At 39.2% G+C, this 16,571-nt stretch overlaps 3 protein-coding genes across 4 annotated transcripts; 2 read left to right on the top strand and 1 right to left on the bottom strand.

Moving 5' to 3' along the window:
* Positions 1–10: 10 nt before the first annotated feature.
* LOC124183924 (odorant receptor 4-like) lies at positions 11–2,926 on the bottom strand. 2 transcript variants are annotated; one of them, XM_046573103.1, is made up of 7 exons: positions 2,717–2,926; positions 1,530–2,611; positions 1,211–1,425; positions 1,003–1,108; positions 644–748; positions 349–504; positions 11–213 (listed from the first exon to the last, which is right to left on the bottom strand). In XM_046573103.1, exons 2-7 carry the CDS (start codon positions 2,082–2,084, stop codon positions 163–165), a joined length of 1,188 nt encoding a protein of 395 aa, XP_046429059.1. In that variant the 5' UTR covers positions 2,085–2,611; positions 2,717–2,926; the 3' UTR covers positions 11–162. The 2 variants fall into 2 exon arrangements, with proteins under 2 accessions (XP_046429059.1, XP_046429058.1); XM_046573102.1 differs by having other exon boundaries at positions 354–504.
* A 4,246-nt stretch (positions 2,927–7,172) lies between these two features.
* Positions 7,173–10,888, top strand: LOC124183932 (ovalbumin-related protein X-like). Its single transcript, XM_046573134.1, has 9 exons — positions 7,173–7,483; positions 7,573–7,729; positions 8,849–8,967; positions 9,073–9,255; positions 9,328–9,538; positions 9,665–9,879; positions 9,982–10,167; positions 10,303–10,438; positions 10,555–10,888. The coding sequence occupies exons 2-9, from the start codon at positions 7,720–7,722 to the stop codon at positions 10,689–10,691; spliced, it is 1,197 nt and encodes a 398-aa protein (XP_046429090.1). The 5' UTR covers positions 7,173–7,483; positions 7,573–7,719; the 3' UTR covers positions 10,692–10,888.
* A 238-nt stretch (positions 10,889–11,126) lies between these two features.
* LOC124183935 (sperm mitochondrial-associated cysteine-rich protein-like) lies at positions 11,127–12,384 on the top strand. Its single transcript, XM_046573141.1, has 3 exons — positions 11,127–11,199; positions 11,341–11,564; positions 12,176–12,384. Exons 1-3 carry the CDS (start codon positions 11,148–11,150, stop codon positions 12,368–12,370), a joined length of 471 nt encoding a protein of 156 aa, XP_046429097.1. The 5' UTR covers positions 11,127–11,147; the 3' UTR covers positions 12,371–12,384.
* Positions 12,385–16,571: the final 4,187 nt, after the last annotated feature.

Genomic DNA, 16,571 nt, shown 5'->3' with positions numbered 1-16,571 from the left:
TATCGAGGTAATTTTATTTCGAATGACAGTTGTTTTTTTTTTTTTTTTTTTTTTTCACGAACATCAATCTATATTTGCTACACGGTAAATTTTTCACTTCTTGTTGCAATAGTGCAGATCAAGTAGGCAAGAGTCATCATCGTTCATTCGCATGTTAACAATTTACTGGATTGACATTAGAAGCGTGTAGTAAGAAATAGCCGTACTGCAAACCTGCAAGCAAATCGTAGCGTCCATATTTATTAATCAGATCATAACTCGAGTGATTTAATTTTCGTCGACAGTATTTGCGATTTAGATCGTGGTCTGATTACAGAGAGCTTAAATTTATCCACCCACACCACGTACCGTACCAAAACTCGACATGGTAACCGGAAAAAATTTTCCGGCTGTCAAAACGCTTGGCTTTTGAGCACGCAAGAGGATCAGAAGAATCCCGCGTTGAACATGCCTCGATCCTTCGTACCACCGAGAATCGTAGGTTGCCCTGGCCAAATCATCGCTCTGTCAAAAATACACCCTTTAATTGTTTACAAAATTATATGTCGAATGGTCAAGGTCGAAAGAGTGCTCTTGTAATCAAGTTTTTGAGGTTTGTTTTTTTATCACTGAAATAGATCTGGATCAATATCTGGGAGATTACCTCTACGAAGACTTCATTGGCCATCCAGCAGAATACGAATATTTGGAAAAAAGAAGCGGCGAAGTACATTATGAACAGTACGAGTTCCATCATACCCGCTTGTACCTGTGGCAGTAAATTACAATTCGTCATTCTCGATGCAAATTACCTCGTTCAGAAGATGAGACAATCATTAAACGGACCGTTTACAATGACCATTCATGCAGTGGATACTTCGATTTAACACTCAATACAACGGTATACGAAAGTACCGATCGGCTGATTGATGTAACGATTTATCATCTCTTAGAAATTGGGATACGATTAGGTTGCATAGACATGCCTTTATTTGACCTTTCAATGTTCGGATTATTACTTACTGGCAATCCAGTTACCTTGACCACACCAAGGCAGATGAGACCAGTACTGAGAATAAAGTGTATCAGAATTACCGGGGAGTAAATATCTTCGAGGTCGTCGGCGTACCTGCGACAAGGTCGAACAGTAATCTATCAGAATTCAAAGTCCAAGTGTCGAGATACTGCGAAAAGCTTTCGAAACAACCGCATGAACTCCATGGCTACGTACCGAATAAGGTACTGATGCTCGTGCACGATTTCGGCGAACTCTTCGTTGCTAATCGAAGCGTCGATGTTGCTTAATCTCACTTGAAGTAAGCGAAGTTTGGCACAAAGATGCATGCAGATGAGAGCGTAGATTGAAGTAAGGATAACGTAACTCGTTACCGTAAGGAACGATCCGAGTATCTGGCAGGCATACGTTATCTCGTAGTTGGGACTCACCTAGGCAGAAATTCAGGATATTCATTGGGATCGTTGTCATTGTTATTTTCAAACTGTGTATTTTGTTTTTTCAAGAACCTTATCTACGACCGGAGTGGACTTACGCGTTGGTCGTAAAAGTATTTGCTGATTAGCGGAGTCCGTCGCATAGCATCGATGTCTTCGTACAAATCGAAGTTGTGGAAGATTGGAGGTATGCTACTATAGAATGTCAGTGCTAATAGAGAAACCGTGAAAACGTAGAGGCCTATGCCGATGGAAATACGTTCGAACCATTGGACGTGTTTCAAGAGATCCGGAGGTAAAGGGCTTGCCCAAAACTCGCGATGGATTTTCTGCACCAAATTTCTGCACTTCGATTCTTGATAGTAACTATTTCCGAGGAAACAGACGCTTTCAACCACGCCTAACACGTTGCTGCCTATTTCAGCTACGTAACCTAAATCGTTGATAAATTCTACCATCGCCATTAAACCTGGGATCAGAACGTAAGACATGCCGCCCATCACGAAGACCCGCAAAAGTACGTCCACCTTCTTCACTGTCACTGGATTGGCGTCTAGCAGACGACAACCCAGCATACGACTGCCGAGATTAATCACTCGAATATGTCTATCAACATTTACCTTCTCGAATTTCGTATTATCAGTCGATGTCATCTCAATGATGCGACGCTAAGATCGTTACGTTTAATGAATCATCTAATTTTTACGAGTCGCACCTGAAATTTTATACTCTAGGGAGACTTGGTCTCAACTATTTTGCTCTGATTCCGTCGTGAAATTTAGTCCAACATTTATGAAGGTCTTTGATACTGGTATGAAGCTTCAATGAATCGTGAAAGAAGTAGATACTTTTCAAAAAACAAAACACTTTTGCAACGCGGATATCTATATTTCAAGGTCTGTGTAGTATTATTTACTGATGTGAAAATTTAGAGTCAAGTTGCTAGCCGTTTAAGAAGATAGATATTATGAGGCTGTTGTAGGCACGAATACTGACAATCGGTGGCGAGTTGTTTTTGCTGTCTTGAATAGAATTGCCTGCAGGAGTAAAGGATATCAATCTTTTATCCCAAGGCGCAACACATCAGGTCGTTGAAAAATTTACTCGTAAGTACGATTACCCCAATATCACCAGCCTGCCCTTTCATCCGTGTTCGCTGGTGTCCGATGCATTATTCACTCTGCAATTTTACGAGTTAGACAGAAAATTATGCAAAAGTATACGCTATTTGTAGTATCATCAAAGTATCATTGCTGCGTTCGCCATTCCGCAGTCTTTCACGTACGGGTTAGACTACGTGGATAATCTTAGCAGAGCCATATCGAAATGAGGATTGAACATGAACGAGACAGAAGAGCGACTTGATCCATGCCGTTGGATAATGTGCTGAACTTAACACAGCCATTAGATATTTTGTTTTAAACGTCTAGACTAAATTAAATTAATTTTCCGCACAGTCGAGCATTTTATTTCCAATGAATGTTTCCAATCAATATTTTACTGAATCGACCTTAGAAGAGTGTAGTAAGAAACAGCCGTACTACATACCTGGAAGCAAACGTGAATGACAAATTTTATAAATAGAGGCAAAGCGTGGCTGATTTTCAGAAGTCCTAATTACGTACGGAACCAAAGCTGGCCAGGGTAACGGGAAAGAATTTTCCAGCCGTCAAGACGATTGGCTTATAAGCTCGCATGCACATTAGAAAAACCCCACGTCGAATACGAATGGGAGCCTCGTACCAGTGGGAATTGTACGCTGCCATAGCCAGGTTGTCACTCTGTAAAAACGAGTACGTAGAATTGTTTATTACGCGGGATTCCATGAATCTGATCTTGCGGAAAACTTCAATTTTACAAGGTCAAAGTTAGTAACGTTAATGTAATCGAACAATGAGGGGCACTTAATGACTTGCAATTATACAATGACTTTGAAAAACTCAAGTTTTCACAATATGAGTATATTTTGCGCAAAACCGCGGTTTACTGAATTTCCGACAATGTTGAAGTTGCGAAATACGGATGTTTCGTGAACGTTATTAAATTTAACCTATTACTTTTCACGGCGCTAATCATACTGCAAAGTTTATCATTATGCTTATTACCACTACGAAGACTTCGTTGGCCATCCAACAGAATACAAAAATTTGGAAAAACGTGGCTGAAAAGTAAACAGCTGAAACTGTGAACTCCATAGCGCCATCATTTATCTGTTGGAACGAATGATAATATTATATTCATCGCTAACGCAAATTCGTCGCTTCGCAAGGCATTGTCACTTACCGTCATGCTGGTGATCTTGAACATGGTGAGGCAGATAAGCAGTGTACTCAGAAGAATATGCAGTAGTAGCATCGGACTGTAAAGATCTTCGACGTCTTTTGCAAATCTACGTAAAAAACATCATCGACATACAAAAGTGGCGGTTGTGATTTTGGACTGTACACATATGGCATTGAGAACGAAAATGGAGGCGTGGCTAAGCAATATGGCGGCGAGAACTGGGCTATCGACAAAGTGTTAAAACTTAAAAGTCAATCACGCGGATATAAAAGTACAGAAAACTGCGTGCAAGCTGTGAAGCTTTAGTTATTACGCAAAGAACTGATATTCCGTAAAAAATCCGATGACGGAAGTTTTTTAATACTAAATATGGCCCACTCGCGTTAACGCATTATTCTGCCACCAGATGTCACAGCTATATATTTTCGTTCCCAATAGTAAGGTGAATATCCACGCACCGGATAAGGTACCGATGCTCGCTGATGATTTCGGTAAACTCTTTGGCACTTGTAGAGGCGCCAATATCATTTAATTTGAATTGCATCAGACGAAGCTTAGCGCAAAAATGCATGCAAATGAAAGCGTAGATCGATGTTCCCAATACAAAAATGATGACGGCAAGAGATGAGCCGAGTGTCTGACACAGATACGTTATCTCGTAATAAGGACTCACCTACGCATGAGAAATCTTCAATATTCTTCCCTTCTTTTGCATTGAATATTTCAAAATTTATACTAATTGAATTATCTGTACAGTTTTCGTCTCGGTTACATCAACCGCATGAAAGACCTTTAACGTTTACAACGAGCCAAAGTCCACCCGACGAGTGGATGATTTTAAGTTGTCTACAGTCGTTTGAACTTTTTTCAACTTTGACTTTGAATTTTCTGAAACCGCCTCACAGTCAGTAAGTCGCGTCTTAGTGCGAATCACGGAGTGTAAAAACCTTTCTAAAAAAATCTTGACGCAGTCAACCAATCTTCCGACTTACACGATGGTCGTAATGATATTTAGCGATGAGAGGTGTTCGTCGTTTGGCGTTGATATCTGCGTACATGTTGAAGTTATGAATCCAGAGAGGAAAAGTACAGTAACCAATGTTCCCCGGCAATGTAACTACTGCCACGAACATGCTTATATTGATAAAAATGCGTTCGAATCCTTGAAAATGCTGAAAAAATATCGGGGATAACGGCTCTGACCAAAATTCTCGGCGTATCTTCCGAATGAGATTTCTGTACTTATCTTCGTAGTAGTAGAAATTGATGAGGATATAGAAACTTTCGATGAAAGATAATACGTTGCTAATTATTTCACAGAGGTACTGAAGGTCCGTAGCGAATTCTGCCGTTGCTACTAAACTCGGGATCAGAACGAAGCACATCATGCTTAACGTTAGTAGACGTAAAAACTTGTCCAACTTTCTTGCGGATAGTGGACCAGAATCTAGCAAACGACATCCCAGTGTGCGAGCACCGAAATTAATTATTCGGAAATATCTGTCGACGTTTATGCTGTTCACCCTTGTTTTACACGATGTAGTCTCCATCATGCGCCGCTGAAATCGTTGCAATTATGCCGGATTAGTTTCTTTTTAAGTCCAGTGTTCTTAGACTAAGAATGGAATTCGCATCCTGACAGTGGTGCTTGTTCAAAATATGGAAAAAGCTTTTGTTTCACAGCTAACCCAATGACCGAAACTCCCCGTAAAAGAACATGGTAAAACTCAAGGTATCATAACTTTGTAACGTCTTTCGGTCACGCTATCGTTATTTTTATGTCATACAAATAGGATGCGTTGATTTTATAGTTAAGAATCGTGCCATCACAACTTCTCTCACAGTCTGAAGTGATCTCAATTTTCTATCGTGGTATATTTAACGGTTTTGGTATTACTACTCTCCAATTTGAACCCGATCACGCAACGGTTCAATTATAACCGTATAAAAACTCTACGTTTACGAAGTAAACTGAGATCAATTATTCTTTCACCTGCAGTCCAAAGTTCGAGTTTCTTATTAGTAATTATTAATCATTTTCGTTAGCGACATCGTTTACCTGTTTTAAATCTTGTCTACAGTTTTTCTCGCGGTCAGCCAAATGGCACTGGCAGAACTGAACAGGACCAACGCTAAGGCAAAAACATTCAATGATACGTCGTGCAGGTCGGTCGATGAAAAATATGCAATTAGGCGAACTTCTTTAGCGTTGCATTCAAAGTGTCTCTATTTCCCGCTGGTAGGTGAATAATTTCGCAATTTCACGAGTTCGATGTAAAATTATTTAAAATTATCCGTTGCTCCAGATGTATCGTACACCGTTATTACGCCCGTGTTTCACCCTTCAATACCTAAACTGCGTACATACATTCTGCTCCGTACTTGCTTCGCGAGGAATTGTTATTTATGGTAGGTGCCCATTATTCACCTACGCCACGAGACCCAAGACTGTATACAATCTCTCTACTTTCGAGTAGTGTACACGAAGTACCAAATAGATCGGATAATTTTTCGTTTCAAGAATTGTTACACCATGTCCTGGTCAAGGTACTAAATTTGAAATTGTGGCGCTAAGTTTCACCCAACAGCTGATATTCGTCTCATCTCCACTTTAAACTTTATCTGCATCTACTTAGAATACTCGTTTTACGCCTAACTTCAGTAGGAATCTCACCGTCCTGAATCTTGTCACACTGGTCCAAAGAGGAAAAACAGGAAAAAATATCAGTGCAAAGCCTTTCAAGAGGTGGTCTAAAAATTCACAAGTACCAGTCAAATCTCGAATGTCTAATGTACGCGTAATTTCGGGGTAATCGATCATGTCCGTCGACTTTGCCACGGTGGTCAAAGACACCGAAGCCTCTGGAATAGAACAAATAACGAATAAGACAGCTGCTGCAGGGCGTCGTTGCTGTCGTTCAAAAATAACCTCTACAATGATATCGCAGAGTCAAAAGACCGAGGAACTCCTGGCGTCAGGTATGGGGCTTTCAAAGTAAGCGTATACGTTCCTCTTGTCTCCTCGACCATTCGTAATCAGCTCTCTGGCAAACGTTTGTTACTTTCCTATCACCCTCCCAAGTCAACACGCCACGCTGTGAAACCGACGATAACGTCGTATCCCAAGTCTCTTACCCGGCCGGCAGCCTCATTAATCAACTCACGTCTTCGGGGCGTCAGATGGCTCATGAAATGACCAAAGTATCCAGTTGCTACTGCGACGAATGCAAGGGTATGAGAAAACTGCGTCGCTGCTGTCGCCGCAGATGTCACTGACATTGCATAGCTCACAATTCTCTACATTAATATCATGGGTGAATGGTGAGAGTGAATATCGCAGCGTAAATTCTTACGAAGTTTTAGAAGGTTCTTCTTTTTCTTTTCATCCAGTTTCTTTCCAAGTTCACATTTGACCAGTACGGAGTAAGTTGGTTCACTTGGATGACTGGTGTACACTGCACTGTACCTTGGTACGGATGGAAACAGCTCTATTCGCTAAGATCATTCAAAGCGGCGAAAAAAACCGTAAATTGCGATGTATTTTATCGACCATGGTCAAGGATTAGGCAGCAATGTCAATAAATTAGTCGACAGTTAGTCCTGAGTGACGTAATGAAATCCGCGAACAACTCAAAGTGAGGTACAGCTTTGTTTGGTATACATTTTCCGCATGTAATGAGTACGTGCCAAGTAATGACGTAATGACGTCTTCCATTGAAACTGGAATTCCCCTGTGGTGAAACTCCCCACTTTTGAACTGCGTAAAAAGGTAGGGATCTGCATTTTGTTTTTGTGTATTCTTACGAGTATGTAGTCACTTGAATACCGTGATGCGTAGGAACATAAACTTGTTGATAGGAAAATAACGCGTACTCGTTGATAATCGGAAGACGTAGAGGAAATTACTTTGAACCTTATATATGTATATTACTGATGCAGGCAAGAGGCGGATACATAACGCATTGTGCTCACTTCGAATTCACGTCTCAATAAGAAGATCTCATCATGCCGAAACGTGAGTACAATACTGACGTATTTATCATTTGAAAACTCGGTGTGGCTTTCAAATTATACTTAACTTCCCCAAAGTAACATATCTTCCAATTGTCGATCCGATCTTTTACTGTGTGAAAAATCGATTTTTATCGAGATTATATGTAAGGCATTCGGATAAGCACAATATTTTCTTCAGTGCTTCACCAAATAGCATTTTGTTTATCGGTGAAAATATTTTCTATCCAACGGCACGAGAGTGAGTGATAACTCGAGGTCCTCCATCTGATGAAATATGTATAATATCATTCCGAATTTACATAACGTATAATAAATTTCGGCTTTGTTAATCGGGGAATCTGAATTCCGAACGCGTTTCGAATCGAAGATATAAAGAAAATCAATTTGCGGACATACGAGTGGCCATCCATATGTTACGTTTAATTTATTCAAAATTTACCTCACGTATCAGATTACTTTTTCTTTGTCCATTAGATCAGCAGCCGTTAAATATATCAAATTTTTTAGCGTGCAATCATTTTGGACGTTACAAGTTTTGTTTGTTATTTTAAAAAATTGTCCCTGTAGAAAAAGAGAAGGAAAAATTTTAAATTTTCGAGATTTGCTGGTCGACTAGTCATCGGTTATTTTTTCAATTTATTTATCGGTCTTCGCAGAAGGTCATGAGTATCGCAAACAGGTCATTGTTGACGCGACAATCCGTGATGCTGATAACCTCACCAGAGTGCACTTTTTTAAAAAGTATCTTTTGACTTATTTTATTGCGACATTTAGTGAATTGACTAAATTAATGTCATTCGTAATTGTTCAGCAACTCACTGTCAACAAGTAATGAAAAATTTTTGTCAACAAAATTAAAATTGTTACGAATAAATATAGATTACATCCTCAAACTAATTTCAAAAAATCCGATCCAAATTATCGTAAAGAGACAGATTTTCCAGTTATAAGGAAATTCAAGATTGGTGTGTAGTTTTTAATTGCACACGGTTAATACGTCCTGAATCACGTTGGGAATTATCACTGACGAAATCCGTTGTCCAATCGATTCCGCGATAAAAGTTGGGCAAATCATTCCCAAAAATTATTACAATTCATGGTAGTCACCTTCTTTTTTCAGTATTGTTATTCCTTGTTGCAATATTCGCAATATCGGCACAAGTTACCGCCAATGGCGATAGCGCTGCGCTTCAGGCCATGGCCGAGAATGTCTGCAGGTTTGCCGATAACTTTTTAAAGGTTAGTATTTAACGTACCCTTTACCTTTAAAAAAGATCATAATTCCACAAATCTGAAAATCAACCTTCAACTTTCTTATATTTCCCGAATTCGACCGATTCTCAGGTGCTTGCTGCCGACAATCCTGGCAACCTGATATCCTCCTCTTTGAGCGCTCAACTATCACTTGCCATGGCTGCATACGGAGCCGGTGGTACGACTGCTACCCAAATGCGAACAGCCCTCTTTATTCCAGACGACAATGAGCTCGGCCAATCTGGTTATCAGTCGCTCATCGATACTTTGAACGTAATGAAAACTTTGGGAATCGTCATGGTTTTGTAACCAACGAATACAACTGTCGAACTATATCCTTTTCAGGCTGTTCAAGGGGTCGAACTACGTCTCGCTAACAAGTTATTCACGTCCACTCGGATCCCGGTAAAAGCTGACTTCAAAGCAATGACTGACACTAGATTCCGGTCGGCCAACCAAGAAGTGGACTTTGATCATGCAAATGCAGCTGCCAACACCATCAATTCTTGGTGCGATCAACAGACCATGCATCGCATCAAGGATTTGGTCACTCCAGGTATTGGCCGGCTGTGTTAACGCGCGTTAGCGGAAACAAAAACATCAGTCGATTAATTCGAGAGATAAATATTGTTGTAATCTATAACGCGGATTTTCTGCGACGATAATATACGTGTTTTTACAGATGATATGACCCCGGATACTGTATTGGTCATCGTGAATGCGATCTACTTCAAGGGGCAGTGGAACAGAAAATTTATTCCACGTCTAACTAAACGCAGAGCTTTTCATCTCGATGCAGAACGTACCAAAAATGTCTCGACTATGTATGTTCAGCACAAGTTTGTAACCGGTGATATTCCCGAAGTTGACGCAAGATTCATCGAAATACCGTACAAAGTATGATACAACTTTGATAAACGTAGAGAGTGAAAAGCAATAAAAAAAATATATATACCGGAGTGAGCTTAGTTAGTTTTTACAAAAGTGGTTTCTTTCCAGGACAATTTGATGAGCATGATCATAATTCGGCCGAATGAAATAAACGGGCTAAAAACAGTCGTTGGCAATCTGAGTCTAGTAAATCTGACCCAGAAGTTGAGACGAAATACTTTGCGTCCGGTTGAATTATTTTTACCGAAATTCAAGATAGAAAGTACATTCGATCTGAAAATAACGGCGCAGAAGGTATCAAAACAATATTACAAATTGTATCAGTTTCGTATGCTTATTACCTATTTAGCACTTTTATTTATTAATATACAGTAAAGTAAATAAGTGTATTAGGAATTTTACTCCTATTACTTACTTCCGAAAATTTAGTTGGGGATCTCAGAGGTCTTCGAAGATTCCGCCAACTTTTCCGGAATAGCGGACGTTCCAATTAAAATCAAGAAAATTGTTCAGAAGGCGTTCATTGAAGTGAACGAAGAAGGTAGCGAAGCTGCTGCTGCTACCGGTGAGTCTAAATAGTGTTTTCCTTTTTTAACTTGAGGTTACAATTACAAATCTCAATCATTCAATCACCCTAATTACCAGTTATGCATCGTCATGCAATTGTTTTATTTATTTTAGGTGTCATCTCAATGTTCAGAAGCGCTAGAATCGAGCCAGACGTGGTTCGATTCGAAGTTGATCGGCCAGTGATGTATGCTATTCGTCACACTGCCAGCAACGCAATTTTGTTCAGCGGCCTTCTCGTCGAGCCCTGATCATTCGATAAGGATATTCAGATATCTACAAGTCTAACGGTTCATCATTTTAATTTGATATTTCAATCCTTAATACTCATTCTTCGATCCAATATACACATTATATGTCTTTCATTCAGGTAGTAAAGTACACGCAAATGAATCAAATAAAAAACAAACTTGTTTGTGCATCCAATAAAATTTATATTTTTGGATAATGGTGTTCACTTTATTTCGATGGTAAAAATTCGTTTTGTACAATCTCCTGATATGTATAAAATACTCGTATGTATTATCACTGTCTGAATTTTATGTTCCTTTGTTCGAGCAGAGAAACATTGGAATAACCAACGGAAGTGAAGCATTCTTCTTTTTTCGGTCAATGCGAGCAAAATTGTCAACGTCAAAATTTTTTAGAAAATAATTTCCATTTTACTTCACCGAAACTAAAAGAGATTCGGCAACTTCGAAGCAAGGATGGTTGATACAACGAAAAGTCTGTGGTCCAGGATAATGGAGGGAGGAAGCGGTAAGAAATTCGACTCCTTGACACCGCATTTGAATCCGCAAAATATTCCCAGCGTCGTTCAGTAAAACCTCTGAAAGCAATCTTAAAAGTATAAATTCAAAAAAAAAAAAATAAATAAATTCACGATCCCAAAACTGCCAGACAACTTGCTTAACATCGGTGGTGAAAAACGTACCTGTCCCTACGACCGAAAGAGCTGTACTACCAAGTTAATGGATGGCAACGCCAAGCATGAATCCAACAAAAGTTCGGCGGCGCAGTGTCATCCTGGATGTCCGGAGCCCAAGAGGCCTTTGCAGCCCGAAGAGTTTTGCCCGGATATCGGCAAACCGAAGCCGCCAGAGTGCTGCTTTATCCGTATGCAGGTAGAATTCGTTGGATTTCATTATCAGAAAGAATTGTACCAATCGAGCTTCACGTTGTCAGCTGGCTGAACTCCTAAAGGAGGATCCCAACAACAAATGGCCAAACTCTGTCTGCCAATGGGATGCTACTGGCTTTCAGTAAATCCTTAAAGTAGCATGTGATCCTTAGTTCTCCTAAATCATGTCAAAGTTCAGACAGACCATTACACCGTACGGTCAAAAGTTTGGATGGTTAAAATTTCGAACGGTACCAACGTTCAGACATAGCTTTCAACGCTTCATGGCATACTTGATGATGATACTTGGTAACATTCAGAATAACCATTTGGGTATTTGACCTTTAGTAGTTCTGAGCATTGGGAATATCGACCATTTCTTGTTTTGACCATACAGAATTCTGACCATTCTGTGTAATGGTCGGTTTGAACTTTGATTATTCTTAAGTTACGAGCTTGAAGCTAGCAGCCAGAATTAGCAGCCAAGCGTTGTAATACTCATTCGCAGAAGGAAGTGAAGTTCGGATATAAAAATTTTGTGAAATACATTGGCTGCTAGCTTCAGCTTCATTCCGAAGTTTGACCCAGACCCACCACATCATTCAATATCATCAGGATCCCTGCGCGCCATGCTGCTGTCCGCCTCCTCCGCAATGCGAAGATGAGTGTCACCGCGGACCAAAGAGGGATCCGATTTGCGGCTGCGATTTGTGCAAGAAGAAACAATGCCCAGATGGGAAATGTTGCGGTCCGAAAGAACCGAGCTGCCAGAAAGGTGTCAAAGATCCGAACAACCTCGAGAAAGCTTGAGAGGTCAGAGATTAGACGTGTAAAAGATGACAAGTCACTGAGCTGGACTGGAAAAATTGGTATCTCGGAATAAGTGAGTCAAGTACTACAGCCGAACAATCTACCATTATTTTTTCAGCACAGATTTTTCCTTGAGGTGACAATGAACAAAAATATTAGTACCCGAGTTTTAGTTGAGGTCAGGGAAATTATCTTACACCTCGGCAAACTTTCTTGGAGTGGATTTTTACCCGATCGAATTATTGAAAAGCGCATAATCACATCCTATTGCAGTCGCTACGCGTAGATGCAACTCCGAATCGCAAACTTCTGCCGAATGTTTCATTGTACCCCCGGAAATGAGAGGGTACGAAATTTTCTCACGTCCTAAAATACCGTGCAAAGAACCACTCCCTCCTTGTCGATGCAGAAGAAATACAACTTCGCTGTTCGATCTAATCAAACGTCCCCTCGACTGGTTCCTCTGCACACCACTGAAGGTTCCAAATTCCGGATTATTCCTAAACGCACCATCGGACTTTCCAAACGGGCACGGTTATTTTGTCTTCATTTTGTTACCGTTGGATTCACAGATCCCCATTCCGCATTTCGAGTGGCGTGATATCAGCAGCCCGAAATCCAAGGAAGAATCGTGCAGCTCAACACCATCCGTAATGCATTCGTGCGAAAGGAAATGTTGCCAGCCGCAACTCTCGCCAAGCCTTGACTCCTGTCCTCGTCCGCGTTTTCGCAATCCTTGCAGTTCGAAAGAAGAGACAAATCCTCCTGAGAAATCACAGGGTGAATTCACCTTCTGCGGTGAATATACGGTTCGCAACAACCATCGTTTTCAAACATTTTTTGTAATTTCGTTATCATTGAACGATTGCCGATGAACACCAGTCAAAATAACCGCGGTACTTTCTGACAAGAAACCAAACAATAAGCAAGCTTTTCTTTAATTACGGAAAAGAACCTTTCGTACGACTCGTCGAATGCCTTTGGAGACGAATTGATTAGTTCACACTGAACACAGCTGTATGTCAACGTGTGTTAATCGTTCGAACGGCTTACCCTAATCATCGGTTCATCTGAAAAGCTTTCGTCGCGGTGTTTTCAGTGTTTATTGGCAAACATTTGGTCCTGTAATAACTACAAGAATCCGTTTATTTGTAGTCACTTTGTCGTGACCTTAGCAGTTGGTAATTTCTTTTTAATGAACTTATTTCTTTCATTTGTTTCGTTCATTCAAGTGTTGTCCTTGTCTACTGCTCGAACGTCTTTCATATTTTGTTCGGACCGGGCATCTCATAAATTCTTACATTACACATAATTTCGAATCACCTTCTGCAGGAAAGATTTGAGTACTTCAAAGAAAATTCGGGCTGTGATTGCAGTCCCTGTCGGATCAGACGCATCCTCGAAGGTCCGTTGACCAAGGAAAAAGAAACAGCCGAGGGTGCTAAGCACGAGAAAAATAATTCCCACTTGAGGATATGTGATTGTGGACCTTGTCGAGTGCGTCGCACCTTGGAGAAGCCAATTTGTTGATCGGTTTTTACTAATCAATAATAGTTCTATATCGAGTCCCGAGTTGATGCAACGTGTTGCAACTGTTTGTCATTCCTTGGCGGTGATACTTTCCTGATGGAAATTGCGTATATTAGAGCTTAGCATGGTGAAAATTCCCAAGTTTTTTTTTGTGCAGGAGTATGAAAACTTGAGAGAAAAATTTGGAAAATGAATTTGCCGTGTCTTCTGTGGCGCACTGATGAAATAAAGCAATTTTGAGATTAAGGATGTTTATGTGAGATAAAAGTTTTGGTTATATCGGAGAAAGACGAGTTGCAAGTTGCTAAATGTTTTCACATTGCAGTATAAAAATCAGGTTCTCCAGGCTCTTGGATCTTTGATAGGTTCGATAAACACGTAAGAGAGTTTGAACTTGTGACCGGCAAACATCCAACGGACCTGATGTTATCTATAATGATTAGACTCGGTTTCAAAGTTTAATCACATTTCGCCCGACTAAATAATGTATACCCACCCATCACTGGGGGCCAGGAACTTTGATAATGACGACTCGAAGAGACAACAACAAGCTTATCTTAAAATAAAATTATCTTATTACATCAGCGAGAAGTTATTTATCTCCAATTGAATATTTCAGGTTATCCACATTCGTTTTAAATCATTCACATTACGCTTTTCTAGAAATCTGAAGTGATTAAACTATGTACTATGTAAAATAATACGATAATTCGCTCCAGCAAATAAAGAGACACTCTATGTACGGTAAACATATTTATTTAAAGGTCATATTTGACGAGCATTCGATGAATCGATGGTAATGCCGTTTCGTTACTATATAAAATATATACTCGTATCTGGAATAATGAAAAGTATTGATATTAATGTACTCACAGGAAACGATGTAGTTACGATAAATAAGAAAAGTGGAATAATTGGAAATGATGCTGCAATGATGTTGACGGGTCTTTAGACATTGTTGTACATGTATTTAATATATATGTTTACAAAAAGAAAAAAAAATTCATGGCATCACTTTGAATTTTCAACTATTTCGACCTTTTTTAAAGTTCCATCCCTTTCAATAATCTATAAAAATTCCTAGAAATGTTATTTTTTGTTGCGATCATTCCAAGGATGGTTTCATGATGAGGCGTTTTGTTTTCCATTTTTTTAAAATATTTCAACATTTTTATTTGACAAGTATTGATATTTAATGTTTTGGAAATATTAAGAAAATTCTAAATCTCTTATTTCTCTATAAAAAACACTTAAAAATCTTGTAGGAGGTGAACTTAACGTTTTATAACTGATTCATAATTTTGTAGAGCCATAAATCGCTAAACTTGATTTTAATCGATGAAAATAATCAAGATGCTTCAAACGATAGATTAATGAGTAAAGTAATTTATTACAAAGTTCCTTTTATTTCAAATGAATTTTTTCATATGTTGAATATTGTTTATGCTCGATGGAAATTTTTTATGTTATTCAATTTTTCAAACAGACAAAAACCATTCCATTATGACACCAATCATAAAGTAATTAAAATAAAAAAATGAAATTTTCGAGAACTTTTCAAGCGTTCTGAAAAACTAGAACTCTGAGAAGGTTTAAATATACATTACTTATAGAAGTGATTTCATTGAATTGAAATTAGAAATAAAATAAAAAATTCATGCTTGTTATCATCCAAAAAGTTTCAACTGTTTAAAAAAATGTATTTTCAAGATTGTTTAATTTGTCATGAAATTTCATTTTCGATTCAACTATTTAGGCCTACGAATGGACGATAATTTGCGAAACTCAAAATGTATGTTCCGGGAGCTTTACCTGCGATTATTTAATTCACACACAACTTAGAGTTATTTTTACGATTGTTATCATACGCAAAGATATCAATGGACCTTTTGACGTCAGGTTATATTAAGATACAACAAAGATACATTCGAAATTCATAGCTGAGAATTTTCGCGGATGTGTCTAGGAATCAATTAGTCGTTGCTCCTAAACAATTCAACTCGCTAAATTTTTTTTTTTTTTTTTTGAGACCAAGACCAGCTCAAAAAAGGTTTACGAACATTTCTTAGCCCCAAACATGTCGTTACATTTCTGTCGAATCGGCAATTTGGAATACATTCACAAGCCCATTATGTACGCGTCGTAAATGCCTTATCGGCTTGTTCTTATCACCCCCAAAGTTTCGGTTCACGATTTTTCGAGGAGTCCGAGGGGGCTGGAGTCGTGGTTATCACTCTTTCACCATCCACAACATGCCATCCGGTGTCTTGTAGTTGCTGATTATTGTCCAACACTTCTCGTCCGTTGACTTGGAGCATGTTACCACAGCTTCCATGATCATTTGCATTTTAATTTTCAGCCTTGCGGTTATAATTATACCAACTGTAACGATGTACGATTGTTATTCAAAAACTTGGGGTCGGCCGTTGTCGTAAAAATGTCAACACCGCATTTTTTTCACTCGAAATATCACTGACAGACCATTGACCGAGTTGCATTTAAAGTGGCTCATGTTTGCAGTTGCAAAATTGTAACATCTAATCGCCTGCTGATTGAACACATATTATTACGTATTTCAGTGTCCTTGGAGAAAATGGTCTATTGGTTTTGTGAATAAAACGAGTCATCGTAGAGCGAACTCGAACGAATCTACTAGATTCTTAACAATATT

Source organism: Neodiprion fabricii, chromosome 5 (genome assembly GCF_021155785.1).
Source record: "Neodiprion fabricii isolate iyNeoFabr1 chromosome 5, iyNeoFabr1.1, whole genome shotgun sequence".
Classification (NCBI taxonomy): Eukaryota; Metazoa; Arthropoda; class Insecta; order Hymenoptera; family Diprionidae; genus Neodiprion; species Neodiprion fabricii.
This window is presented reverse-complemented; position numbering and strand designations above follow the sequence as displayed.

What these genes read in the sequence shown, in the direction of transcription:
- LOC124183924 (XM_046573102.1), bottom strand. Translation starts at nt 2,084, where the DNA reads ATGACATCGACTGATAATACGAAATTCGAGAAGGTAAATGTTGATAGA. An exon ending in GAGCATCAGTACCTTATTCG is followed by an intron (nt 1,109 to 1,210) that starts GTACGTAGCCAT and finishes ACCTTGTCGCAG; the next exon opens with GTACGCCGACGACCTCGAAG. An exon ending in GGTTACCATGTCGAGTTTTG is followed by an intron (nt 214 to 353) that starts GTACGGTACGTG and finishes ATTTGCTTGCAG; the next exon opens with GTTTGCAGTACGGCTATTTC.
- LOC124183932 (XM_046573134.1), top strand. An exon ending in CGCTCATCGATACTTTGAAC is followed by an intron (nt 9,256 to 9,327) that starts GTAATGAAAACT and finishes TATCCTTTTCAG; the next exon opens with GCTGTTCAAGGGGTCGAACT. An exon ending in TGAAAATAACGGCGCAGAAG is followed by an intron (nt 10,168 to 10,302) that starts GTATCAAAACAA and finishes CCGAAAATTTAG; the next exon opens with TTGGGGATCTCAGAGGTCTT.
- LOC124183935 (XM_046573141.1), top strand. Translation starts at nt 11,148, where the DNA reads ATGGTTGATACAACGAAAAGTCTGTGGTCCAGGATAATGGAGGGAGGA. An exon ending in GATAATGGAGGGAGGAAGCG is followed by an intron (nt 11,200 to 11,340) that starts GTAAGAAATTCG and finishes CAAAACTGCCAG; the next exon opens with ACAACTTGCTTAACATCGGT. An exon ending in GCTGCTTTATCCGTATGCAG is followed by an intron (nt 11,565 to 12,175) that starts GTAGAATTCGTT and finishes CAATATCATCAG; the next exon opens with GATCCCTGCGCGCCATGCTG.